General features: G+C 37.3%; 1 protein-coding gene across 1 annotated transcript in view; it reads right to left on the bottom strand.

The window, feature by feature from the left end:
* LOC123545030 (DNA replication licensing factor mcm5-like) overlaps nucleotides 1-27,464 on the bottom strand; it is a 56,639-nt gene that overhangs the window by 5,697 nt on the left and 23,478 nt on the right. Inside the window, 12 exon segments of the mRNA XM_053539326.1 lie at nucleotides 3,950-4,078; nucleotides 4,333-4,448; nucleotides 8,137-8,313; nucleotides 9,003-9,143; nucleotides 9,329-9,509; nucleotides 11,268-11,524; nucleotides 16,892-16,936; nucleotides 17,475-17,667; nucleotides 17,860-18,032; nucleotides 21,588-21,716; nucleotides 25,475-25,564; nucleotides 25,566-25,605. Coding sequence (XP_053395301.1) covers nucleotides 3,950-4,078; nucleotides 4,333-4,448; nucleotides 8,137-8,313; nucleotides 9,003-9,143; nucleotides 9,329-9,509; nucleotides 11,268-11,524; nucleotides 16,892-16,936; nucleotides 17,475-17,667; nucleotides 17,860-18,032; nucleotides 21,588-21,716; nucleotides 25,475-25,564; nucleotides 25,566-25,605 — 1,671 coding nt within the window.

The following is a 27,464-nucleotide window of genomic DNA, read 5'->3' as shown; positions in this document are numbered from 1 at the left end:
ACATGATCCAGTTTCGAACTTGATCTAGATATCATCAAGGTGAACATTCTGACCAATTTTCATGAAGATCCATTGAGAAATATGGCCACTAGAGAGGTCACAAGGTTTTTCTATTTTTAGATCTACTGACCTAGTTTTTGACCCCACATGACCCAGTTTCGAACTTGACCTAGATATCATCAAGGTGAACATTCTGACCAATATTCATGAAGATCTCATGAAAAATATGGCCTCTAGAGACGTCACAAGGTTTTTCTATTTTTAGATCTACTGACCTAGTTTTTAACCCCACGTGACCCAGTTTCGAACTTGATCTAGATATCATCAAGATGAACATTCTGACCAATTTTCATGAAGATGCATTGAGAAATATGGCCTCTAGAGAGGTCACAAGGTTTTTCTATTTTTAGACCTAATGCCCTAGTTTTTGACCCTACGTGACCCAGTTTCGAACTTGACCTAGATATCATCAAGATAAACATTCTGACCAATATTCATGAAGATCTCATGAAAAATATGGCCTCTAGAGAGGTCACAAGGTTTTTCTATTTTTAGACCTACTGACCTAGTTTTTGACCCCACGTGACCCAGTTTCGAACTTGACCTAGATATCATCAAGGTGAACATTCTGACCAATTTTCATGAAGATCTTGTGAAATATTTGGCCTCTAGAGAGGTCACAAGGTTTTTCTATTTTTAGACCTACTGACCTAGTTTTTGATTGCACGTGACCCAGTTTCGAACCTGACCTAGATATCGTCAAGATGAACATTCTGACCAACTTTCATAAAGATCCCATAAAAAATGTGACCTCTAGAGTGGTCACAAGCAAAAGTTTACGGACGCACGGACGGACGACGGACACTGTGCGATCACAAAAGCTCACCTTGTCACTTTGTGACAGGTGAGCTAAAATATCTAAGTCCGAAGGACAGGAACAACAAAGGAAAGAAATTTAACCAAAAAGAAAAAGAATTCTTACAAGGTACAGATATGTCAAAATACACCTAAAAATTGGAGGTACCATCCATGTTGTACCACAGAAAAGTGGTCTCGGTTTTTCCCTACGGCCAATAATAAATAAACAAGAGGACCATGATGGTCCTGAATCGCTCACCTATCCCCACATGACCCAGTGTTGAACTGAGTATGATGTCATTATTTCTATTATTTGACATAGTGACCTAGTTTTTGAGCACATGTGACCTAGATATCATCAAGATAAAAAATTCTGACCAATTTTCATGAAGATCCATTGAAAAATATGACCTCTAACGAGGTCACAAGGTTTTTCTATTATTTGACCTAATGACCTAGTTTTTGAAGGCACGTGACCCACTTTTAAACTTGACCTAGATATCATCAAGGTGAACATTCTCACCAATTTTCATGAAGATCTCGTGAAAAATATGGCCTCTAGAGAGGTCACAAGGTTTTTCTATTTTTCGACCTACTGACCTAGTTTTTGACCGCACATGACCCAGTTACAAACTTGACCTAGATATCATCAAGCTGAACATTCTCACCAATTTTCATGAAAATCCATTGAGAAATATGGCCTCTAGAGACATCACAAGGTTTTTCTATTTTAAGACCTACTGACCTAGTTTTTGACCGCACATAACCCAGTTTCGAAATTGACCTAGATATCATCAAGGTCAACATTCTGACCAATTTTCATGAACATCTCTTGAAAAATATGGCCTCTAAAGAGGTCACAAGGTTTTTCTATTTTTAGATCTACTGACCTAGTTATTGACCGCACGTGACCCAGTTTCGAACTTGACCTAGATATCATCAAGACGAACATTCTGACCAATTTTCATAAAGATCCCATGAAAAATATGGCCTCTAGAAAGGTCACAAAGTTTTTCTATTTTCAGACCTACTGACCTAGTTTTTGACCGTACGTGACCCAGTTTCAAATTTGACCTAGATATCATCAAGGTGAACATTCTGACCACTTTTCATGAAGATCCATTGAGAAATATGGCCTCCAGAGAGGTCACAAGGTTTATCTATTTTTAGACCTACTGACCTAGTTTTTGACCCCATGTGAGCCAGTTTCGAACTTGACCTAGGTATCATCAAGGTGAACATTCTGACCAATATTCATGAAGATCTCATGAAAAATATGACCTCTAGAGAGGTCACAAGGTTTTTCTATTTTTAGACCTACTGACCTAGTTTCTGACCCCACGTGACCCAGTTTCGAACTTGACCTAGATATCATCAAGGTGAACATTCGAACCAATTTTCATGAAGATCTCATGAAAAATATGGCCTCTAGAGAGGTCACAAGGTTTTTCTATTTTTAGATCTACTGACCTTGTTTTTGACCGCACCTGACCCAGTTTCGAACTTGACCTAGATATCATCAAGATGAACATTCTGACCAACTTTCATAAAGATCCCATGAAAAATGTGACCTCTAGAGTGGTCACAAGGAAAAGTTTACGGACGGACGGACGACGGACGCCACGCGATCACAAAAGCTCACCTTGTCACTTCGTGACAGGTGAGCTAAAAAGTTACTAAAAATAAGCTATTTATAGTAACGTAAAAGTAATTAAAAAGAAAATTATTGTAAGTGAACAAAAGAAGGATCTGCCAAATAAATCTGTTGACATAAATGAAATTTCAGATCAGTATCTTCATTAGTTACGGAGATATACCCATTTTAATTTGAAATAAAGGGCGGTAATTTGACATAAAATCAGTCCATAGTTATCTACCCTGATTGGCTCAGTGCAACTAATGACAATAATGAAATTTCAAATAAGTCCTATAAGTAATAACTGATATAAATCCATTTTGATTACAATCAGGGGAGGTAATCAGATATAAAATAACTCTGGAACCTATGATTGGATCTGATTTGCCATGGAATCCAAGATTTATTGTTGTTGAAGGTATTTTGGAAGTTTGTATCAAATAAAACCATAAATGAAGTCTCTATATGGCTGTGAAAGCCAAAATAGCCAATTTATGACCTTTAAGGGGCCATAACTCTAGAACCAATGACGAAATCTGGCCAGTTCAAGAAAAGAACCAAGATCTTGTGGTGATACAAGTTGTGTGCAAGTTTGGTTAAAATCAAATCATAAATGAAGCTGCTATTGTACAGACAGTCAAAAAAGCTAATTTTGGCCCTTTCAGGGGCCATAACTCTGGAACCCATTAAGGGATCTGGCCGGTTCAATAAAGGAACTGAGATCTTATGGCAACACAAGTTTTGTGCAAGTTTGATTAAATTCAAATCATAAATGAAGCTGCTATTGTGCAGACAAGGTCAAAATAGCTTATTCTGGCCCTTTCAGGGGCCATAACTCTGGAACCCATATCGGAACCTGGCCAGTTCAAGAAAGGAACGAAGATCTTATGGTGATACAAGTTGTGTGCCAGTTTGGTAAAAATCAAATTATAAATTATGCTGCTATTGTGCAGACAAGGTCAAAATAGCATATTCTGGCCCTTTCAGGGGCCATAACTCTGGAACCCATAATGGGAACTGGCCAGTTCAAGAAAGGAACTGAGATCTTATGGTGACACAAGCTGTGTGCAAGTCTGGTTAAAATAAAATCATAAATGAAACCACTATCGTGCAGACAAGAAATTGTTGACGGACTGACGACGGACGAAGGGTGATCACAAAAGCTCACCTTGTCACTATGTGACAGGTGAGCTAATAAAACCACTTACATATCATCTACAGCAGCTCTTACAGTGGCATTACTTAGAAAACCACCTACACAGGTCTCATACAGCAGCTTTTACTGTGTCACATATTTATTTATTTGGGTTTTACGGCACTCCAACACAGTATAGGTTATATGGCGCCAAACAGGACTACAAATTTTGGTTCCACATCTCATTTACATTGAAATAAAAACATGAGGTCACATACAGTAACTGTTAAGTGGAATTATGCATAAAACAATCAATATACCTGACTGTGATGGGTATGCTGACTTTCTTCCCAGTTTCTCGTTCATATTCCCCGGCACTGTTCCGCATGAGAACATAGCGATTCTTCAATTTCTCTGCTGCTTCCGGAGATAAACGTGGCCCGCACTTCCTGTAATATAAATTGCAACACTTAAGCTGTTATTTCATCTTACACAGTAAGTTTCTTCACAGCCTTCTTTTCATGTAAGAAAAAATATTCTTTCTTGAAAATAGCACAAGGTAAGTTAACGGTATTTAATCATTTGCACCCAGTTAAATCTCTACCTTTAAACACATGTTAAAATCAGCTGAGTTATATTTGATAAAGTACTGTAGCAGACAAATGACTCCCCCACTATGTATCCTTCATTACTGAAAACTTACTTTCTACAATAGTTGATGTACTTCTCAGTGTCATCAGATCTATTTCACCTTCAGCTGGTTTCCTCCGTCATTTGTAATGCATTCAGATGCACGTTCATTACATGCTTGGCTAGTCTCTGTAACGGATACATACTAACATTAGCCTGACTGGTATATTCTAACACTGGCATGACAGATACATTCTAACATTGGTCTGATGTAAACTAGAGCTATCACTAAAGGTGATGAATGTACCCCCCGCATGCACTGACACAGTACACTGCACTTTGACGCACACAGGATTGCATAATCAGCATGCCCACTCATTTTTGAAGTTAAGGGTACATGTACCCACTGCTTTTGCAAGATAGGGGTACACTTCAAAATTTGGGGGTACACTACATGGCAGATCTGAAATTTTTCAATTTAACTACTGAAACTTGTATAGGCATGTATTTTTTCAAGCAGAACTCTCGTGGATGGGGTATAACAGATGAGATAACTTAAAATTTAAAATGTTTTTCCAACGTTAAGATAGGAAATTCTGAATCAAAGGACCCCTCCCTATATCATACTAAATATAAATAAGTTTTCAGCAAGGTTCATGTATTCCCAATTTCGTGAACGGAACACGATTCGTCCGAAATAACATACAGTCAACTGAAGACTGGTAAAAATCGCCGATCAATAATAAATGCCCAAACTATTACAGATATGAAATGTGTATCAAAATTGCAGTTAAATATTGAAAACAAATAAAACCCTGTTAATTAACCTTTTGCTGAGTTCATAAAAGCTAAAATGCTTTTTTGCATTTCGCTTCCATACCTTTTTGCACACGACCAGTGTGATGTCTGACTAAAACACTTACCAAACCCCTCTATGCGGCTGATGCCGAGAATTTGGTGATGGAAACCCAATTATCACGTCCCTGGACCAGATCTGCGTTTTAGACCATACCATACAACTGGCAAGTGCGTGATGAAATAAACAGCGATTTGGCAGCTGAACATAGGAGTTCCGAATCTCTACGTGCATGTACCCCCAACAAGTGATTTTTATGCGTGCATTTGATATTTTGTGCGTGATTCACCTACTGCATTGTGTGAATGGGCATGCTGATAATTATGAGGACTGTATGTATATAGACAAAAAACAAAGTGCCATAACTATGCAGAATATTTATCTAAAAGAACGTAACATGCACCATACACAACTAGGGTTGGTACTGATCACTTGTGTGAAGTTTCATTAAATTGTGTGCAAGGGTTCGGACGATTAGGCGCGCACAAGATTGCATATGCAGACTGTATGTACATAGTATGTTAACAAGAAACGAAGTCCCATAACTCTGCAATTTTTGTTGTTGAAAAACCTAACATGTCCCATGCACAACTACTGTTGTTACTGATCACTTGTGTGAAGTTTCATTAAATTGTTTGTTTGTTTTGTTGGGTTTAACGTTGCACCGACACAATTATAGGTCATATGGCGACTCTCCAGCTTTGATGGTGGAGGAAGACCCCAGGTGCCCCTCCGTGCATTATCAAGGGGATGAGGAGAGAGGGTGCGCACAAGATTGTGTCTATGTTTATAGTATAGTAACAAAAAACAAAGTCCCGTAACTCTGCAAATTTTTTTTCTGAAAGAACCTAACATGCCCCATGCACAGCTACTGTTTTTACTGATCACTTGTGTGAAGTTTCATTAAATTGTGTCAAGGGGATGAGGAGAGATGGTGCGCACAAGATTGTGTCTATGTATATAGTATAGTAACAAAAAACAAAGTCCCATAACTCTGCAATTTTTTTTCCTGAAAGAACCTAACATGCCCCATGCATTGTTACTGATCACTTGTGTGAAGTTTCATTAAATTGTGTCAAGGGGATGAGGAGAGATGGTGCGCACAAGATTACGGACAGATGGACAACCTGAAACCAGTATACCCCCCTTTCAACTGTTGTCCGGGGTGGGGGGTACAAAAATATTAACACAGGCCTGACAGGTACATTCTACTGCTGGCTAAACTGGTACTTTCTAACAATTTCAAATGTTCTATCATCAAAGTGAAGCTGAAACAAGTTCTATGTGTTCATACATGCAACATTTCTGCTGTTTTGGTTGGTTTTAATCTCACACTGATACTATTATAGGTCATATGGCAATTCTCCTGCTTTTTATGTTGGAGGCAGGAACCAGGTACCCCTCCAAGTATTGTTACGGGGCGTATGTTCTCCAGGACTATTTGATAAACGACATTGTGTCTGAAATCATTAGTCCTTCACCTCTGATTCTGTGGGGAAGTTGGCAGTTACTTGCAGAGAACAGGTTTGTACTGGTACAGAATCCAGGAACACTTGTTAGGTTAACTGCCTGCCATTACATGACTGAAATACTGTTGAAAAACGGCGTTAAACTCAAAACAAACGAACAAGCATCAACGGCAGGCACCAGGGTAGAACTAATGACCTTCTGTAAGCCAGCTGGATGGCTTCCTCACATGAAGCGTTCTATGCCCAAAGTGAGGCTTAATCCCACATCAGTTCAGTGCAAGTAATTTGAAGATAGCGACCTAAACCACTCGGCCACTGCATCATTTCTGCATTAACAAGAGCTGTCCATAAGACAGTCAAGCTCGACTATTCGAAATATTGTCACAGAAGTAGGAAATTATTACCAAAATGTTAAATATTAAAAGAGTTTTAAGTTGAAAGGGGACATAATTTGACCAAAATGCATATCAGAGTTATGGGACTTGATGCTATCAATTAGTTTTATAACCCCGAAGAAACGTTAAGTTTCAATTCCATATCTGCATTAGTTTTGGAGATAGTAACTTGCATGTAAAACTTTAACCAGAATTTTCTAAGTCCAAAAGGGGGCATAATTTGCTCAAAATACATGTTAGAGTTATGGAACTTGACCCAGTGAGGTTGGTAATTGACCTAGAAAAAGAATAAATAAGTTTCAAAGCTATATGCCTTTTGGTAATAGCTGTATGTACTTGCACGCAAAACTTTAACCTTGATTTTCTAAGTCCAAAAGGGGGCATAATTTGCCCAAAATACATGTCAGAGTTATGGGACTTGATTCTATCAACTAGTTTTATAACCCCGAAGACACATGTGAAGTTTCAATTCAATATCTGCATTAGTTTTGGAGATAGTAACTTGCATGTAAACTTTAACATCCAAAAGGGGGCATAATTTGCCCAAAATACATGTCAGAGTTATGGGACTTGACCCAGTGAGGTAGGTAATTGATCTAGAAAAAGAAAAATTAAGTTTCAAATCTATATGCCTTTTAGTAATAGCTGTATGTACTTGCACGCAAAACTTCAACCAGAATTTTCTAAGTCAAAAAGGGGGCACAATTTGGCCAAACTGAAGGTCAGAGTTATGGGACTTGATGCTATCAACTAGTTTTATAACCCCGAAGACACATGTGAAGTTTCAATTCAATATCTGCATTAGTTTTGGAGATAGTGACTTGCATGTAAAACTTTAACCAGAATTTTCAAAGTCCAAAAGGGGGCATAATTTGCTCAAAATACATGTTAGAGTTATGGAACTTGACCCAGTGAGGTAGGTAATTGAGCTAGAAAAAGAAAAAATAAGTTTCAGAGCTATATGCCTTTTAAATGATAGCTGTATGTACTTGCATGCAAAAACTTAACCAAGGTGTGACGCCGACGCCAGGGTGAGTAGAATAGCTAGACTATTCTTCGGATAGTCGAGCTAAAAATGTATTTTTCTGTGAATTTCTGCGTTCATCTGCCAAACTTAAGTTTGCTGCAAGGATTAAATGATGACTTTGTATACTTACAGTATCTCTTGCCTCATCATGTTCATCTTTAACAATAAAGATCATATCAAATCTTGAGAGAATGGTCGGCATAAAGTCAATGTTCTCTTCCCCTTTTGTATCATCCCATCTTCCATACACACTGTTAGCCGCAGCCAGCACTGAACATCGTGAGTTTAATGTTGTTGTAATACCTGCCTGTAAACATAGAAGTAAAAGAACTATTAGGGTTTGAAGTTTAAGTTCACATACTTGCAAAATACACTTTGAAAATGCGAGCGACTTCTGAAATTGCTCTCAAAATTTTGCGCATGAAAAAGAACTGATATGGAAATGTTGACAAGTTTTCATTTCTTCTACTTTCAGTTCCAATCTGCTGTAAACTCGCATTTGCTGATGGTGTTTTTACAGCGTGCGTGTATATATATCCTGTATACTGGTTTGCAGATTTTAATCCCACTGTGGTACTTTATCTAAAATATTTGATACACAAAATTTGTGTGATTGTGCCACACATTAGTGCAAAAAACTACCAGGTATTTACATGTGCATAAAATTTATATCAAGAATGGCTGAAAGGAACTGTGATGTAAACTGATTTTTTGCAAGCTGAAATTTCTTACTTAAATTAGCAAGTGCAAATTTTAAAAAAAAAATTCTATCCCTCTTTTATTAAAACAACATTTTTGCAGCTTTTACTAAATAATGCTACCTCTGTGTTCTGATGTATTTGTTCTTGTCACAGACTGGTAAGCAGAATGATTTCTATAGATACACCTTTATACAGGTTATCATAATGATCTGGTAAAAAAATGATCAAAATACACATTAAAACAACCATATCTAAATCTTTACTCAGTTAAAATTTGTAAGATACATTCTCTTACCTTTGCAATGGAAATAGTTTGCTGTTCCATGGCCTCGTGAATGGCAACACGATCATCCTCTCTCATCTTGTCAAACTCATCAATACAGACCACGCCTCCATCTGCCAACACCATAGCTCCGCCTTCCATGACAAAATTTCTCTGAAATCATTAAGCAAAACAAGTCTTGCATATTGCTTGGAAAGCTCTCTATACTTGACAGGAAACCACTCTATTAACAACAATGCCAAACATTATTTCATGTTTTTTTTTTCTTTCATCCAAAGTTAATTTGTTCAATCATCTCTTACTTACTCAAGCTGGGTGAATTACTGCAAGACTTTTACCGTTTGTGGATCTCTGGATACAGAGGCTGTGAGACCTGCGGCACTGCTTCCTTTACCAGATGTATATACTGCTATTGGAGAACATCTCTCAACAAACTTCAGTAGCTGTGACTTAGCTGTGCCAGGATCACCCAGCATGAGCAAGTTTACATCTCCTCGACGTGTTAGACCATCAGGCATCCTGTAATACATTACCAGAAATGTACGTTATTAAAGGTAGTTCAACACAACTACAACTCTCAACAATAGCTCTTAAATTCAACTTTTTCAATGCATTATTTTAATGGATGAAGGGGTTTAATTATAACATTTTTAAAAGTTTTCCAAACATCATACTTTCAAATAATAGTTGGATGTGTTTCACTAAACACAACTAGTTTGTGTCCAGAGGACACTGATGACATCATATTGTCATATGTTACTTTATGGAAAGCAAAATTTCAACCATTTTGAACGTGTTCCAAGTCAAAGGCACTTTCTCTGGTCTTCTGGTCTTGCAGAGTGAAATACCAAGTCAAACTTCACATGCTTATTAACATTCCTATGATTTTTGATATTTCTAGATCAAATACTTTTTGAGATATGCAAACTACCGATGTTTACAGATGGTCAAGGGCTAACCTAATTGCCATCCTAAATTTTTTGGGGGCAAAATAAAACAACATTAAACTAGAGCTATCACTAAAGGTGATGAATGTACCCCCCCCCCCCCCCCCCCCCCCCACCCCCACCGCATGCACTGACACAGTACATTGCAATTTGACGCACACAAGACTGCATAATTATGGGGACTGTATGTATATAGACTATGTATACAGTATAGTAACAAAAAACAAAGTCCCATAACTATGCAGAATATTTATCTAAAAGAATGTAACATGCCCCATGCACAACTAGGGTTTGTACTGATCACTTGTGTGAAGTTTCATTAAACTGTGTGCAAGGGTTTGGTAGATTAGGCACGCACAAGATTGCATATGAAGACTGTATGTACATAGTATGTTAACAAGAAACAAAGTCCCATAACTCTGCAATTTTTGTCGCTGAAAGAACCTAACATGCTCCATGCACAACTACTGTTGTTACTGATTACTTGTGTGAAGTTTCATTAAATTGTGTCAAGGGGATGAGGAGAGATGGTGCGCACAAGATTGTGTCTATGTATATAGTATAGTAACAAAAAAACAAAGTCCCATAACTCTGCAAAAATTTTTTCTGAAAGAACCTAACATGCCCCATGCACAACTACTGTTGTTACTGATCACTTGTGTGAAGTTTCATTAAATTGTGTCAAGGGGATGAGGAGAGATGGTGCGCACAAGATTGTGTCTATGTATGTAGTATAGTAACAAAAAAAAACAAAGTCCCATAACTCTGCAAATTTTTTTTCTGAAAGAACCTAACATTCCCCATGCACAACTACTGTTGTTATTGATCAATTGTGTGAAGTTTCATTAAAGTGTGTCTAGGGGATGAGGAGAGATGGTGTGCACAAGATTGTGTCTATGTACATAGTATAGTAACAAAAGAACAAAGTCCCATAACTCTGCAAATTTTTTTTTTAAAGAACCTAACATTCCCCATGCACAACTACTGTTGGTACTGATCACTTGTGTGAAGTTTCATTAAATTGTGTCAAGGGGATGAGGAGAGATGGTGCGCACAAGATGGTGTCTATGTATATAGTATAGTAACAAAAAAACAAAGTCCCATAACTCTGCAAATTTTTTTTCTAAAAGAACCTAACATGCCCCATGCACAACTACTGTTGGTACTGATCACTTGTGTGAAGTTTCATTAAATTCTGTCAAGGGGATAAGGAGTGATGATGTGCACAAGATTGCGTCTACGGACAGACTGCCAGACAGACAACCTGAAACCAGTATACCCCCCCTTACAACTTTGTTCTCGGGGTACAAAAATAATTTTATGAGTTTACCTTTTTCTCGAACCACCAAACAGGAGGCAAGCAATGGCTTTTTTAATGTCCAGACTGCCATAGATAGATGGAGCAACACTTTTTGCCACTGTCTCATAAATATTTGGACTCTTTGCCAACCTGCGAAATTCCTCTTCCTCAGCAGGGGTTATCGAGGTTCCTGATGTGCGACCCTGACCCTCGGTGTCGACCTGTACCCCTAATACTCTGAAGTATGGAGCTCTGATACCAACATTAACTTTGTCCCTTGCACCTTGCTATAGATGAAATAAAATTTTCTTAAACATTTTCTCCCATATATTTTCTTTTCACTGTTCCCATTTTTTTTTATATATTTGTACTCAAATATTTAGGGTGAGGACGTGATCATTGTGCAATCCTCCGCTCCTATGCAAAACAAGAGGGTCATCATGACCCTGTATCGCTCACCCGAGTAATATGAGCCACATGTTTCAAATGGCAAACTGATGCTAAAATATTAAGAAGGTAGGTCAGTAGGTCACATTAATGGTAACTGAAAGTCAGTTTTAAAATTTGGTGTGCAAAACTGTACATGTCATCCAAATTTCAAGGCTGTATTTTTAACAAGAGCTGTCACTAATGGTGACAAATGCCCCTGCAGCACCTTGACCTTTGACCTGGTGACCCAAAAGTCAGTAGGGGTGGTGTACTTAATAAGTACTATCAGCATGTGAAGTTTGAAGGTCCTGGGTGAAGTGGTTCGCGAGTAAAGTGCCTTCATGCAAAAAGTTAACGTTGGCCCCTGTGACCTTGACCTTTGACCTGGTGAACCCAAAGTCAGTAGGGGTGGTGTACTCAGTAAGTACTATCAGCATGTGAAGTTTGAAGGTCCTGGGTGCAGTGGTTTGCTAGTAAAGTGCCTTCATGCAAAAAGTTAACGTTGGCCCCTGTGACCTTGACCTTTGACCTGGTGACCCCAAAGTCAGTAGGGGTGGTGTACTCAATAAGTACTATCAGCATGTGAAGTTTGGTCCTGGGTGCAGTGGTTCGCGAGTAAAGTGCCTTCATGCAAAAAGTTATTGTTGTGACGAACGAACGAATGAACTAACGAACGGACAGACAGTTGAAAACTAATATGCCTCCCTTCGGGGGCATAAAAACAAGAAAATAGGTCAGTGGGTCAAGGTCACAGTCAACTGATCCCTAATCACTTGGGATCATCAGATAATTATTTTAAAACAGTCTAGGAAATATGATCTGATAATTTTTGAAGTATTCTTTCCTGTATAACTTTCAGACAAGAAGATCTTAGTTTTTTTTCCTATGTAAGTTTATGATAAACTTGGTACCCCCAGGGCAGGGCCTCTTTTCACCCCAGGGACATAATCTGAACAATTTTGGTAGAGAAACACTAGGAAAGGCAACCTACCAAATATCAAAAGCCTAGGCCTTCCAGTTTCAGACAAGAAGATTTTCGAAGTTTTTTTCCTACATAAGTCTATGTAAACAAGAGGACCATGATGGTCCTGAATCGCTCACCTATCCCCACATGACCCAGTGTTGAACTGAGTATGACGTCGTTATTTCTATTATTTGACATAGTGACCTAGTTTTTGAGCACATGTGACCTAGATATCATCAAGATAAAAAATTCTGACCAATTTTCATGAAGATCCATTGAAAAATATGACCTCTAGAGAGGTCACAAGGTTTTTCTATTATTTGACCTAATGACCTAGTTTCTGAAGGCACGTGACACACTTTTGAACTTGACCTAGATATCATCAAGTGAACATTCTCACCAATTTTCATGAAGATCTTATGAAAAATATGGCCTCTAGAGAGGTCACAAGGTTTTTCTATTTTTCAACCTACTGACCTAGTTTTTGAACGCACATAACCCAGTTATGAACTTGACCTAGATATCATCAAGCTGAACACTCTCACCAATTTTCATAAAGATCCATTGAGAAATATGGCCTCTAAAGACATCACAAGGTTTTTCTATTTTTAGACCTACTGACCTTGTTTTTGACCGCATGTGACCCAGTTTCGAACTTGACCTAGATATCATCAAGATGAACATTCTGATCAATTTTAATGAAGACCTCTTGAAAAATATGGCCTCTAGAGAGGTCACAAGGTTTTTCTATTTTTATATCTACCGACCTAGTTATTGACCGCATGTGACCCAGTTTTGAACTTGACTTAGATACATCAAGGTGAACATTCTGACTAATTTTCATAAAGATCCCATGAAAAATATGGCCTCTAGAGAGGTCACAAAGTTTTTCTATTTTCAGACCTACTGACCTAGTTTTTGACCCCACGTGACCCAGTTTCAAACTTGACCTAGATATCATCAAGGTGAACATTCTGACCAATTTTCATGAAGATCCATTGAGAAATATGGCCTCTAGAGAGGTCACAAGGTTTTTCTATTATTTGACCTAATGACCTAGCTTTTGAAGACACGTGACGCACTTTTGAACTTGACCTAGATATCATCAAGTGAACATTCTCACCAATTTTCATGAAGATCTTATGAAAAATATGGCCTCTAGAGAGGTCACAAGGTTTTTCTATTTTTCGACCTACTGACCTAGTTTTTGAACGCACACGACCCAGTTATGAACTTGACCTAGATATCATCAAGCTGAACACTCTCACCAATTTTCATAAAGATCCATTGAGAAATATGGCCTCTAAAGACATCACAAGGTTTTTCTATTTTTAGACCTACTGACCTTGTTTTTGACCGCATGTGACCCAGTTTCGAACTTGACCTAGATATCATCAAGGTGAACATTCTGACCAATTTTCATGAAGATCCATTGAAAAATATGACCTCTAGAGAGGTCACAAGGTTTTTCTATTATTTGACCTAATGACCTAGTTTCTGAAGGCACGTGACACACTTTTGAACTTGACCTAGATATCATCAAGTGAACATTCTCACCAATTTTCATGAAGATCTTATGAAAAATATGGCCTCTAGAGAGGTCACAAGGTTTTTCTATTTTTCAACCTACTGACCTAGTTTTTGAACGCACACAACCCAGTTATGAACTTGACCTAGATATCATCAAGCTGAACACTCTCACCAATTTTCATAAAGATCCATTGAGAAGTATGGCCTCTAGACATCACAAGGTTTTTCTATTTTTAGACCTACTGACCTAGTTTTTGACCGCATGTGACCCAGTTTCGAACTTGACCTAGATATCATCAAGATGAACATTCTGATCAATTTTAATGAAGACCCCTTGAAAAATTGGCCTCTAGAGAGGTCACAAGGTTTTTCTATTTTAATCTACCGACCTAGTTTTGACCGCAGTGACCCAGTTTTGAACTTGACTAGATATTATCAAGGTGAACATTCCGACTAATTTTCATAAAGATCCCATTAAAAATATGGCCTCTAGAGAGGTCACAAAGTTTTTCTATTTTTAGACCTACTGACCTAGTTTTTGACCCACGTGACCCAGTTTCAAACTTGACCTAGATTATCATCAAGGTGAACATTCTGACCAATTTTCATGAAGATCCATTGAGAAATATGGCCTCTAGAGAGGTCACAAGGTTTTTCTATTATTTGACCTATTGACCTAGCTTTTGAAGGCACGTGACGCACTTTTGAACTTGACCTAGATATCATCAAGTGAACATTCTCACCAATTTTCATGAAGATCTTATGAAAAATATGGCCTCTAGAGAGGTCACAAGGTTTTTCTATTTTTCAACCTACTGACCTAGTTTTTGAGCGCACACGACCCAGTTATGAACTTGACCTAGATATCATCAAGCTGAACACTCTCACCAATTCTCATAAAGATCCATTGAGAAATATGGCCACTAGACATCACAAGGTTTTTCTATTTTTAGACCTACTGACCTAGTTTTTGACCGCATGTGACCCAGTTTCGAACTTGACCTAGATATCATCAAGATGAACATTCTGATCAATTTTAATGAAGACCTCTTGAAAAATATGGCCTCTAGAGAGGTCACAAGGTTTTTCTATTATCTGACCTACTGAGCTAGTTTTTGAAGGCACGTGACAGAGTTTCGAACTTGACCTAGATATCATCAAGGTGAACGTTCCGACCAATTTTCATGAAGATCTTGTAAAATATATGGCCTCTAGAGAGGTCAGAAGGATTTTCTATTTTTAGACCTACTGACCTAGTTTTTGATGGCACGTGACCCAGTTTCGAACTTGACCTAGTTATCATCAAGATGAACATTCTGACCAACTTTCATAAAGATCCCATGAAAAATGTGACCTCTAGAGTGGTCACAAGCAAAAGTTTACGCACGCACGGACGCCACGCGATCACAAAAGCTCACCTTGTCACTTTGCTACAGGTGAGCTAAAAACAAAGACAAATATCAAACAGGGAATGCCACGTAACAAAATCGCAGCCTCCCCAAAACGAAACCTACAGCACGCAGACGTTCACACCACAAATGCACACACAAAGCCAACACACGAGGACAAAACGAACAAACAAAGGAACACACACACAAAGCCTACACAAGAGGACAAAACGAACAAACAAAGGAACACAGTGGGGCACCGCCTTGGAACAGTCAGTGGCAAAAACACCACTGGGGAGCTTAAACCGGTTTAAACTTGAGACCCCCCCCCACATGCGAAATATCAAGGCTCTATGCCTTGTGGTTTGGGACAAGAAGATTTTTAAAGTTTTTCCTTTCGGTTGCCATGGCAACCAGAGTTCTGCATGGAATTAATTTCTTTGAACAATTATAAAATGTTGACGGGCACACGACGGATGACACACAACAGACATTGAGCGGTCACAAAAGCTCACCATGAGCCTTTGGCTCAGGTGAGCCAACAAAAGCTCTTAACAATTTTTGTGAAATCGAAATAATTATGTTACTAAACAATGCGATTTCCATTTCATATTCAAATAATACCCCACCCCCACTCCTAAAGAAAAATGCTAAAAGAAGTTTGTTGATTTCATGACATTTAAAATAGAGATCAAAAGTGAAATTGATGCCCAAAAATGTATTGCTTTATGTCATATTTTGCAGTACTTCACAGTTTGTTACCAGCTGTTTTAAATTGCTGGGATTAATAATAAACTAAACCGGAGAAACAAGTTGAAGAAACATTGAAGGTGTGTGTTTCTTTTTTGTCTTGGAAAATAAGACAATGCTTTATGGCCAAAAATAATTTATCATTATTTCCAAGAGTTGACCTAAGAACAGTATGCTGGACTATACAAAAATGTTTGCCAATAGAAAAGTGGTAATGACAGAAAAGGGCAAATGCAACAGAAAAATTCACAAGTTGCAGAGGATGGGCATGTAATATCATAGGAATTGGACACATTTGTTTTGTCAATAATAATGCCAAATTTACTGTATCTTAATCATATAAACATATTCAACTCCCTTTGTTTCAAGCTCCAGTCATTTTTCAACCGATAACCACATGGCCAAATATCCACATGTCAAGAACTCCCACTGAATATATCTTTCAGATCCCTGTAGACCATTTACATCCCATAGTTAATTTCTGAGAAACAACTTTAAACAAAATTTGACAATTGCAGCATTTAGAAATGACCCTGGCTAATGTCCGCAATAATTAAACTCCATTTGCATAAAAAAACAAAAGTTTTTTAAACTTACTTTGTTGGTTTTCCCGTCTTTTTTATGGAGAAAAATTTCCCCTTGCATAACCAAGCAATAGTTTTCAAACTTACCTTTGTTGGTTTTCCAGTCTCTTTTGATAGAGCAAAATTCCCATCACAGAACCCTATTACCAGGCACACTTTGTCACAATCTACCTAAAATACACCAATGTAACTTCTACTACTTCCAACAGGCCATGCATGACCCCCCCCCCCCCCCCCCCCCCCACAAAAAAAAAAACATAAGAACTTCTAGAACAAACTACCAATTTGACCATTTTTCCATTATTTCAATTTAATGGTTTTGTTAATGATTTGATAAGTCATTTTCTTAAAGTACTGGCACTTCCAGCAGCCTACACATTCTGATGACAATGCTGTGCAAGGTGACCAAATATATTATTCACTAAACCTTCAAACCTATACATTTTTAGATATTGGTACTTTATGGGCCTTAACTGTGACCTCAAGAGTGTTAACAGCTAAGCTGTTGATGAGGCACAGGAACAACATTCACAGGATGATCAGTAACTCATCTTGAGCACTCAGTGCTCAGCTAAGCTAACAAAAATAAAACCCAATTTACAGTATTTGCCAGGAAAATTAGATCTTACCTATCACAGTATAACTGCATGTGTCGTGGCATTTCACCATTAGGGACTGACTCTGGTGTTTCTTGCAGTTTCAACACTTGGAAATCCACACATTTACATTTGTCCGGAATAATGAAGAATGGGTCTACTGGACATTTGGGACGACCTGCTTGATCTCTACAAAAAACAAGTAGGCATAATAAAGAGCTTCAACAATCCATCAACAACTCTTTTCTACAGTATTCTTAATTGCAGATGCATGTTCGTCATTGTAAAATTTAGCTTTTATCAGGAAAAAGGAAGTACTTATTTAAATTGTTTTTTTAATATAAGCTTTATACATGTATTTAGTAGAACAAATTATCTTACGTGTTACATTTTCTTGGCAGGCTGTACCCCTCCAGACCAGGTTTGACAGCTATATTGTTGACAACGTTACGGCAACTACGACACTGTATTGACAGATGAGTGGCCTTTGACCTGATGGCCGATGCTGCTATAACAATTCCAGGGATTTTAACTAGCTTGGCCATTTGATCAGACTGAAAAATAATAGGGGGGACTATTGAGGCCAATTTTGACTATATTGCAATACTATTGATATTGCTGAAAAACTATTGCAATACTATTCTATTGCAGGTTACTATTGCGATACTATTGCAATAGTTATCAGCCACCATGTTTTATACAGTAAAACTACCAACTGGCATTATTACACAGTGTAAGACACGGCACTGTTTATAATTGCTTTTAATACACATTGAGATGTTTGTATAACTGAAATGGACAGAAATTAATCTTACATTAAATATTTTTAACATTTTTTCTATTTCTTGCCTTCCTTGGCTTTGAAACAATAAGTAAAACAATAAACCTATGCACAGTATACTCACAACGAATCGGCCATTTTGTTGCGAATGTCAACATGTTTAATAACCCAAAGCATCAAAAAAGACGAAAATTGACGGATCAAACTAAGGTGTACCAGCACTAAATGAAGTGCCCTATCGCAGTTTGCTATATCATACAAGTAGCCTACTTTCTGCATGTCCATAGTACTCTTTCTCGACATTTAAGATTAACAGGTTATTTAAATATATTTAATCAAAGTTTCTAAGAAACTAAATTTATTAATTATCTCCCAGACTTCTCAGTCCTTTATGTTAGTTTAATTCCATGAGGTTAATTATTGTAATGGAGACGTAAACATTTTCCGAGGTGCAAATGAAAGCTGGCTCTGTTTCTTGGTTTATAAATTAATTATTTCTGTATTTACTAAAATTTCAAAACTATCAAAACTATCGATTGTTGAATGAACTATCGGCGATTGTTATTGGATCGAGACTTTTCAGGTTTTTTTTTTGTTCTATAGCAGCAGCCGAATATCGGCCTCGTCCCCCAGCCGAGGATTTCCCCCCCAGTCAAGGATTTCCCCTACCGCAGACCGAAATTCCCCCCTCCTAAATCGTAAACAAAGCAAGGGAGATTACTCCTTTAGTTCATATTGACGCTTTACGATACTGTTTTACAACATCATCGGTTCCGATACCAAGCGTAAAAAAAACTAAAATATCAGTCATTTTCAGAGGTAAACGGGGATTGTTAAAAAAACTTCTTTTTTCATCGGCAAAAGACGTAAGTATATGTCTCATATTACGACACACTTTGTAAGTTTGTGGCATCCGTGACCGTCAACAAACAACAACGAAAATGGACTGGTCTTCATCTATGTGCTTATTTGCCAAGTAACAGTGTGTATAGTTGCTAAAAGTTGCAGGAATATGTAATAAAAACATAGTTTAAAGTGTTTATTATGCATAATTGTAAATCCCCCCCCCCCCCACCCCCCGTGAAAACAAGAGCACCGCCTTGCGGGTGCTGACGCTCATCTGATTTTTTTTGTGTAATAGAAATATTGTCCTACCCATGATTTTCTAAGTCCAAAAAGGGCCATCATTCTTGCAAAAAGCAGGATAGAGTTATGTTTCTTGATGTACAGTGTCCACTTATGATGGTGAAAAACTGTTGCAAGTTTTAAAGCAATAGCTTTGATAGTTTATGAGAAAAGTTGACTTAAACATAATACTCAACCCAGAAAATGATTTTCTAAGTCCAAAAGGGGCAATAATTATTGCAAAAAGCAGGATGGAGTTATGTTGCTTGCTGTACAGGGTCAGCTTACGATGGTGAACAAGTGTTGCAAGTTTCAAAGCAATAGCTTTGATAGTTTAAGAGAAAAAGTTGACCTAAACATAAAACTTAACCAAGAAATCTGATATTTTCTAAGTCCAAAAGGGGCCATAAATCTTGCAAAAAGCAGGACGGAGTTATGTTTCTTGCTGTACAGGGTCAACTTATGATGGTGAACAAGTGTTGCAAGTTTTAAAGCAATAGCTTTGATAGTTTAGGATAAAAGCTGACCTAAACATAAAACTTAACCAAGAAAACTGATTTTCTAAGTCCAAAAGGGGCAATAAATCTTGCAAAAAGCGAGATGGAGTTATGTTTCTTGATGTACAGGGTCTGCTTATGATGGTGAACAAGTATTCCAAGTTTCAAAGCACTAGCTTTGATAGTTTAGGAGAAAAGTTGACCTAAACATAAAACTTAACCAAGAAATCTGATATTTTCTAAGTACAAAAGGGGCCATAAATCTTGCAAAAAGCAAGATGGAGTTATGTTTCTTGCTATACAGGGTCAGTTTATGATGGTGAACAAGTATTCCAAGTTTCAAAGCAATAGCTTTGATAGTTTAGGAGAAAAGCTGACCTAAACATAAAACTTAACCAGGCAACGCCGACGCAGACGCCGACGCCGACGCCGACAACCGCTCAAGTGATGACAATAACTCATCATTTTTTTTCAAAAAATCAGATGAGCTAAAAATCCCCCAAAATTGCTCGTTGCACGCTATTTTCTTCCCCCAATGACAGGCTGGGGCCCCTTTCCCCCGTTGTTAAAAAAACCCCTGCTTTTCTATCGATTCATACTATCGGGCCACTCGGGATCGCAATGCATCCACAGAGCTCCAGATAAGATTTTAGGTTAAAGGGTATTTTACCCCCTAGTTTTTTTTCCAAATGGTATTTTACTCCTAGATGTTTTTTCAAAAGGGTATTTTAGAATTCTAAATGGTTTTTTAGAATTCAAAATCATTTAAAAGGGTAATAATAACTGTTTGTTTGTATAATTTTCTGATATTCATGTGCTCCGTTGAAGTGCCTTTGTCGACCAATGCTGTGTTTTCCTGAATATTTTTTGAGCCTTCATTCAAATAGGTTTAACACTTTGTTTACTGCATACATTACATCTTACACTACATCTTAATTTCAGTTACTGACCACTGCGATATATCAACAGCCAGTGATACTTTGACTGTCAATGTTTTTTTCAGAAACACCAACATGTAAATGATGTATGGTGCTTCGGCTTTTTCAACAGTTACCCATTATGTATCATAGATCACGTGCTTAGCAATAGGCATTGTCCTTGTCTGAGTCATCTCTTGTCACATACTAATATACTTGAAGAAGAAAATGGCATTATTTTACGATATCGTTTGCGTTTGCTTTTATGAGACACCATTTTTGTTTGTTGTACTCGATTACAAAAAGGATGTGCTTGATTTACAATAAAATTGGATTACGCACTTAAATCGAGTAAAATACGTATCCCGTTTTTTCAATGCGTATCAGTACGCGTAGGTTTGATTTTAAATGCGTTTTTTGTAAATATCAAAACGTATTTACGCAAATACGCATCTTATCTGGAGCTCTGCATCTATATTTTGATGTATTGTTATACCCCTAAAAAATAATGCCCATAACATCCAATCTTGCACAGTTTTAAATGTCTTTTTTTTTTTTTTTTAAAGCTACCAAATAATTTTACTCATCACTATACAAATTCTTTTACAGTAAGTTAAAACCAAATCAGGAGTCTTTCACAAATGACTATTTTGGCTATTGCCAGTTAGTTTCACAACTCCTCCAAAAACAAGTTCAATACTAGATAATTTTATTCACGGAATTCAGCGAATGCACACACTGCAGTCTTGTGGCAGCAAAGTTTTTCTTTAGCAATAATTGTATACCTACCTTGAGAGCTCGTATATTACATGGGTTTTCTTTAGAAGTGAGCATGATTTGTATATCCTGCACATCCTCATCCCCCTCTGGTCTAGGCTTTGTTATTTCATCTGCTATTTCCTTTGCTGCATCCTCAAACTACAAATAAATACCATAGTAAATTAATGCCAACTTAACAGCATACATATATAGGTATAGTAAACATACAGAAAGCAATAGCAAAGGGCTCATGTTTTGCAGGGCCTCCACTGGGCCTCAGAAAGTTGTAGCCACTTTTTGATAGAAACTGCAAAATTGAAGCTAAAATTCTGAAATTTGACCCAATTTGTATAAAATTCTTGTCGCCACTTTCAAAATCTGTAGCCATTCTTTGAATTTGTAGCATTTGGCTACATTAGCGAATGGCAGAGGAGGCCCGGTGTTTTCACATAAAATGAAAGCACAGTTTCTAGGAAATATTCTAACAAAGTTTCTGTATCCAATAAGAAAATAGATACGTCTAGCTATAAATACTTATTTGAGGCATTATTTAATTACTAATCAGTTTTTTTCAGTCCTCAAGGTTTTTTGTTGGGCTTAATGTCGCACCAACACAGGCAATCATCCCATTAATTTGACAACTATAAACAAAGCATTCTCAACTAGAACTGTCACAGGAGTGACTCATACCCCCACCATACGGTCTTGTCACAGAAGAATGGCAACCATAAGAAATCTTCAAAATACTTTGGAGTACTTCATCCTGGGGTTCCACATATAAGTAATACAGTATAATACTATATAGTAAACTAGTAAATAATTAAATCTCTAATATTACAGATACCTAAAATGAATTTAAAAAAAGTGTCTTACCGACCCATGTTACCACAGAAAAATGTTTTTACTTTTTACATAGGACTTATAATAAAAAAGTTAGAAAAATACCTAAAATATTGAAAATCTAAAAATAGGATTTCTAAAAATAGACTAATTTCTGGAATTTAAGGGGAAGAAACTCAGTACAAAAGTTAAAACAAGAGCTCGTCGAACACGAAATGCCCCCCTTGATGCATTTAGTAATTGCATAAGGAACAAATTATATGCTCACTTATGCATGTGGTTCAAATTTGAAGGCTGCAGCTTGAAAAATGGAAAGTAGGTCACTAGGTCAATCTCAAGATCAAAGTTAATTTCAGAACACAAAACTATGCTTGTTTTTTAAATTTGAAGGCTGTAGCTTGAAAATGTGAAAGTAGGTCACGGGGTAAAAATCAAGGTCAAAATTTTATTTTGAAACAAAAAACATGCAGTGGTCCAAATCTGAAGTCTGTACCTTAAAAAATGTGAAAGTAGGTCACTAGGTCAATAACAAGGTCAAAGTTTGTTTCAGACACAAACCTATGCATGTGGTCCAAATTTGAAGCTGTAGCTAAAGAAATGTGAAAGTAGGTCACTAGGTCAAGACAAGGTAAACTCACGTAAAGGGTTTTCATCTTGCCACTCAAAACTAAAACATGTGGTCCAAATTTGAATGATGTAAGTTATGGACAAATATTCTAAGTTTTTCCCTATATAAGTCTATATAACCATGTGACCCCTGAGGCGGGGCTTATTTGACCCTAGAGGGATAATTTGAACAACCTTGGTAGAGAACCACTAGATGACGCTACATTACAAAATATCAAAGCCATAGTCTTTGTGGTTTGGAAACAAGAAGATTTTCAAAGTTTTTCCCTATATAATCTATGTAAACCATTTAAACCCCCAGGGCGGGGCCAAAATTTGACCCTCGGGGAAAAATTTTGAACAATCTTGTAGAGGACCACAAGATGAGTCATATACAAAAATCAAAGCCCTAGGCCCTATGGTTTGGACAAGAAGATCAGAAACTGTTTAACTTTTCCTGGCCCAAATGCGACCTTGACCTTTGACCTAATGACCTCAAAATCAATAGGGAACATCTGCTGGTCATGGCCAACCTAACTATCAATTTCCTGAAACTAGGCCCAAGCGTTCTTGAGTTATTGCTCGAAACCATTTAACTGTTACTGTTCACTGTGACCTTGACCTTTGACATACTGACCTCAAAATCAATAGGGGTCATCTGCTGGTCATGCCCCACCTCCCTATCAACTTTCGTGAGCCTGGGCTGAACGTTCTTGAGTTATCATCCGAAAAAAAAAAACGTTTAATTGTTCAGGGTCACTGTGACCTTGACCTTTAACATACTGACCTCAAATTTAATAGGGGTCATCTGCTGGTGATGACCAACCTCCCTATCAACTTTCATGATCCTAGGCCCAAGCGTTCTTGAGTTACACCGGAAACCTTTTAAATTGTTCAGGGTCACTGTGACCTTGCCCTTTTAAACATACTGACCTCAAAATCAATAGGGGTCATCTGCTGGTGATGACCAACCTCCCTATCAACTTTCATGATCCTGGGCCCAAGCGTTTTTTGAGTTATCACCCGGGAAAAACCGTTTAATTGTTCAGGGTCACGTGACCTTGACCTTTAACATACTGACCTCAAAATCAATAGGGGTCATCTGCTGGTGATGACCAACCTCCTTATCAACTTTCATGATCCTAGGCCCAAGCGTTCTTGAGTTATCATCCGGAAACGGATTGGTCTACATTCCGACCGACCGACCGACATCTGCAAAACAATATACCCCTCCTTCTTCGAAGGGGGGCATAAAAAGGTTACTTCCCTTTGGCTCTAAGCCAATCAGAATGAGATATAGTGAAAAACATCAAAATTAACCTTAAATTCTAGGAAAAAGGGGACACAATTAAAGAAAAATTAGTGTTCAAGTTATGCACCTTGTGTCAAAATGATGTGGGTGATGAGGTGGAACATCTATTTTAAGTCTGAATCAAATCCATTCAGTAGTAAACTGAGATATAGTGAAAATACATCAAAATTAACCTAAAATTCTAAGTAAAAGGGACATAATTCATGAAAAATTGGTGTCAGAGTTATCACCTTGTGTCACATGAGGGGGGTGATGGGGTGGAACATCTATTTAAGTTTGAATCAAATCCATTTTGTAATAATTGAGATATAGTGAAAATACAATAAAAATAAACCCTTTAAATTTAAAGTAAAAGGGACATATTTCATAAAAAAATTATGTCAGAGTTAAGCACCTTATGTCACATCATCTGGTGATGAGGTGGAACAACTATTTTAAGTTTTAATCAAATCCATTAGTAATAACTGAGATATAGTGAAAATACAACAAAAATTAACCTTAAATTCTAAGTAAAAGGGACATAGTTCATGAAAACTTGGTGTCAGAGTTATGCACCTTGTGTCACAGATGTGGGCACATGATGTGGGTGATGAGGTGGAACATCTATTTTAAGTTTAAAAATAAAATCCATTCAGTAGTAACTGAGATATAGTAAAATCCCATCAAAATCAACCTTAAATTCTAAGTAAAAAGGGCATAATTCATAAAAAAAATGGTGTCAGAGTTATGCACCTGGGGTCACATGATGTGGGTGATGAGGGGGAACATCTATTTTAAGTTTGAATCAAATCCTTTATAATAACTGAGATATAATGAAAATACAACAAAATTAACCTTAAATTCTAAGTAAAAGGGGACATAATTCATGAAAACTTGGTGTCAAGAGTTATGCACCTTGTGTCACATGATGTGGGTGATAAGGTGGAACATGTATTTTAAGTTTGAATCAAATCAATTTGGTAACAACTAAGATAATAGATTTCGGGACGCGACGGGACGCGACAAAACTGACTCCTATATACCCCCCTCAAACATGTTTGGTGGGGGTATAATTATAGATCAGAAACCAAATGATCTACCAAACAGACTAAGGGAAAACATCATAATATATCCAATCTCCTCTGACTCTTGGTAACCAAAGTTAAGTGTATCCTATTACCAGAGGTAGATGTTCAGTGGGCATTTGGGTATAATTTTCAGCAAGCGTTTCATCAAAACTTCCACATCTTCAAAAATCAACTTCCAAAAAAATACTCTCCAAGATTGTAATGACTTTTTTAAAGTTCATCTCTGAAACACAAAAACAATTGTAACTAAATAAAATGCACAAGTGCTACAGCAACAATTGTGCTGGTTTAAACAAAAAGGAACACAGATCACATGGCAACAGAAATTGGTAGGCAAACATTGCAGACACAGCTTTCCAGTAGCTTTTGGGGAAGAAGCCTTGGCTCATTACTTCCTTACTTGCTTCTGTGTTACTAAATAAAAAGCGAAGTTTCAACTAAAGTAAAACTGCTACAAAATAATGCAATCAGCACCATAACATTTGAAAGTCAGTCACTGAAATACCCTTGGGGTGTGCTTCTGGTAAATGATGTCAAACACAGGTGGCAGTAACGTACCTAGGATTCATTGGTTCCATGACCATATACACTTAAATACATTACAATCATGTTTCCTTAGAAAGAAAATGTCAACAAGAGGGCCATGAAGGCCCTGTATCGCTCACCTGACCTATTGCCCTAAAGATCATCAAGATAGTTTCATTAAGATATGGTCAAAAAAGTAGCCTCTAAAGTTTTTTACTAATTTTTCCTTTGATTTGACCTGGTTACCTAGTTTTTTGACCCCGTATGACCCAATTCCAACTTGACCTAAAATCAATGAGTAACATTCTGACAATTTCATGAATATACAGTCATAAATGTGGACTCTAGAATGTTAACAAACTTTTCCTTTGATTTGACCCCAGTGACCTATTTTTGACCCCGTATGACCCAGATTCCAAACTGACCTAAAGATCATCAAGATTAACGTTCTGACTAAGTTTCATGAAGATACAGTCATAGAAGTGGCCTCTAGACTGTTAACAAGCGTTTCCTTTGATTTGACCCACTGACCTAGTTTTTGACCCCACCTGACCCAGATTTCAACATGACCTATAGATCATCAAGATTAACATTCTGACCAAGTTTCATTAAGACTGGGTCAAAATTGTGACCTCTAAGAGTGTTAACAAGCTTTTCCTTTGATTTGACCCAGTGACCTAGTTTTTGACCCAAGATGACCCAATATCAAACTCATCCCAGATTTTATTAAGGGTAACATTCTGACCAAGTTTCATCATTAAGATTGGGCCAAAATTGTGACCTCTAGAGTGTTAACAAGCTTTTCCTTTGATTTGACCTGGTGACCTAGTTTTTGACCCCAGATGACCCAGTATCGAACTTATCCAAGATATTATTGAGGGTAACATTCTGATTAAGTTTCATTAAGATTGGCTCAAAATTGTGACCTCTAGAGTGTTAACAGTCAAATGTTGACGCCGACGACGACGGACACAGTGATCATAAAAGCTCACCATTAAGGCCTATGCTCTTTTGAAATTATGAATAGGTGGGTGGGGTACATGATATTATTTCTGATTAATTTCGAAGTTACTGTAAAACAAACGTTATTCCAATGTGACAATACATCAAAACCATGAAGTGCTGAACTCTTACTTTAATTTAAAAAGTAAAGTGGGAAATTTTATCAGTATGTTCGTGTCACAATTTCGGGGTAAGTATTCTATCAATCGTGCATAACTGCGAAAAACTATAACATACATAATAAAGCTAAACTATCCCTGTAAATGACTGAAGCTATTTTTCTATTTCCGTTTATTACTTTTCTAAAAAACACATTACAATTTACCAGGTGTTGGCAAAATTTGTCATTTTTGTGCACATGCCTTTTCACATAAAAGAAGTCCGAACTATAGTATGGGGTGCGAGAGGGCCTGAGCGCTTACGTAGTTTCTCATTTACAGGGAAATTTTACTGCTCAGATATATATGAATTTTATAGGTAGATAAAATAAAATTTTTGTCATTGTTGTACATTTGAGCAAATCGGGCCATTCTGAAATATGTTAATTTATATACT

This window comes from Mercenaria mercenaria, chromosome 1 (genome assembly GCF_021730395.1).
Source record: "Mercenaria mercenaria strain notata chromosome 1, MADL_Memer_1, whole genome shotgun sequence".
In the NCBI taxonomy this organism is placed as follows: Eukaryota; Metazoa; Mollusca; class Bivalvia; order Venerida; family Veneridae; genus Mercenaria; species Mercenaria mercenaria.
Note: the sequence above shows the minus strand (reverse complement) of the source record. Positions and strands in the feature narration are given on the sequence as shown.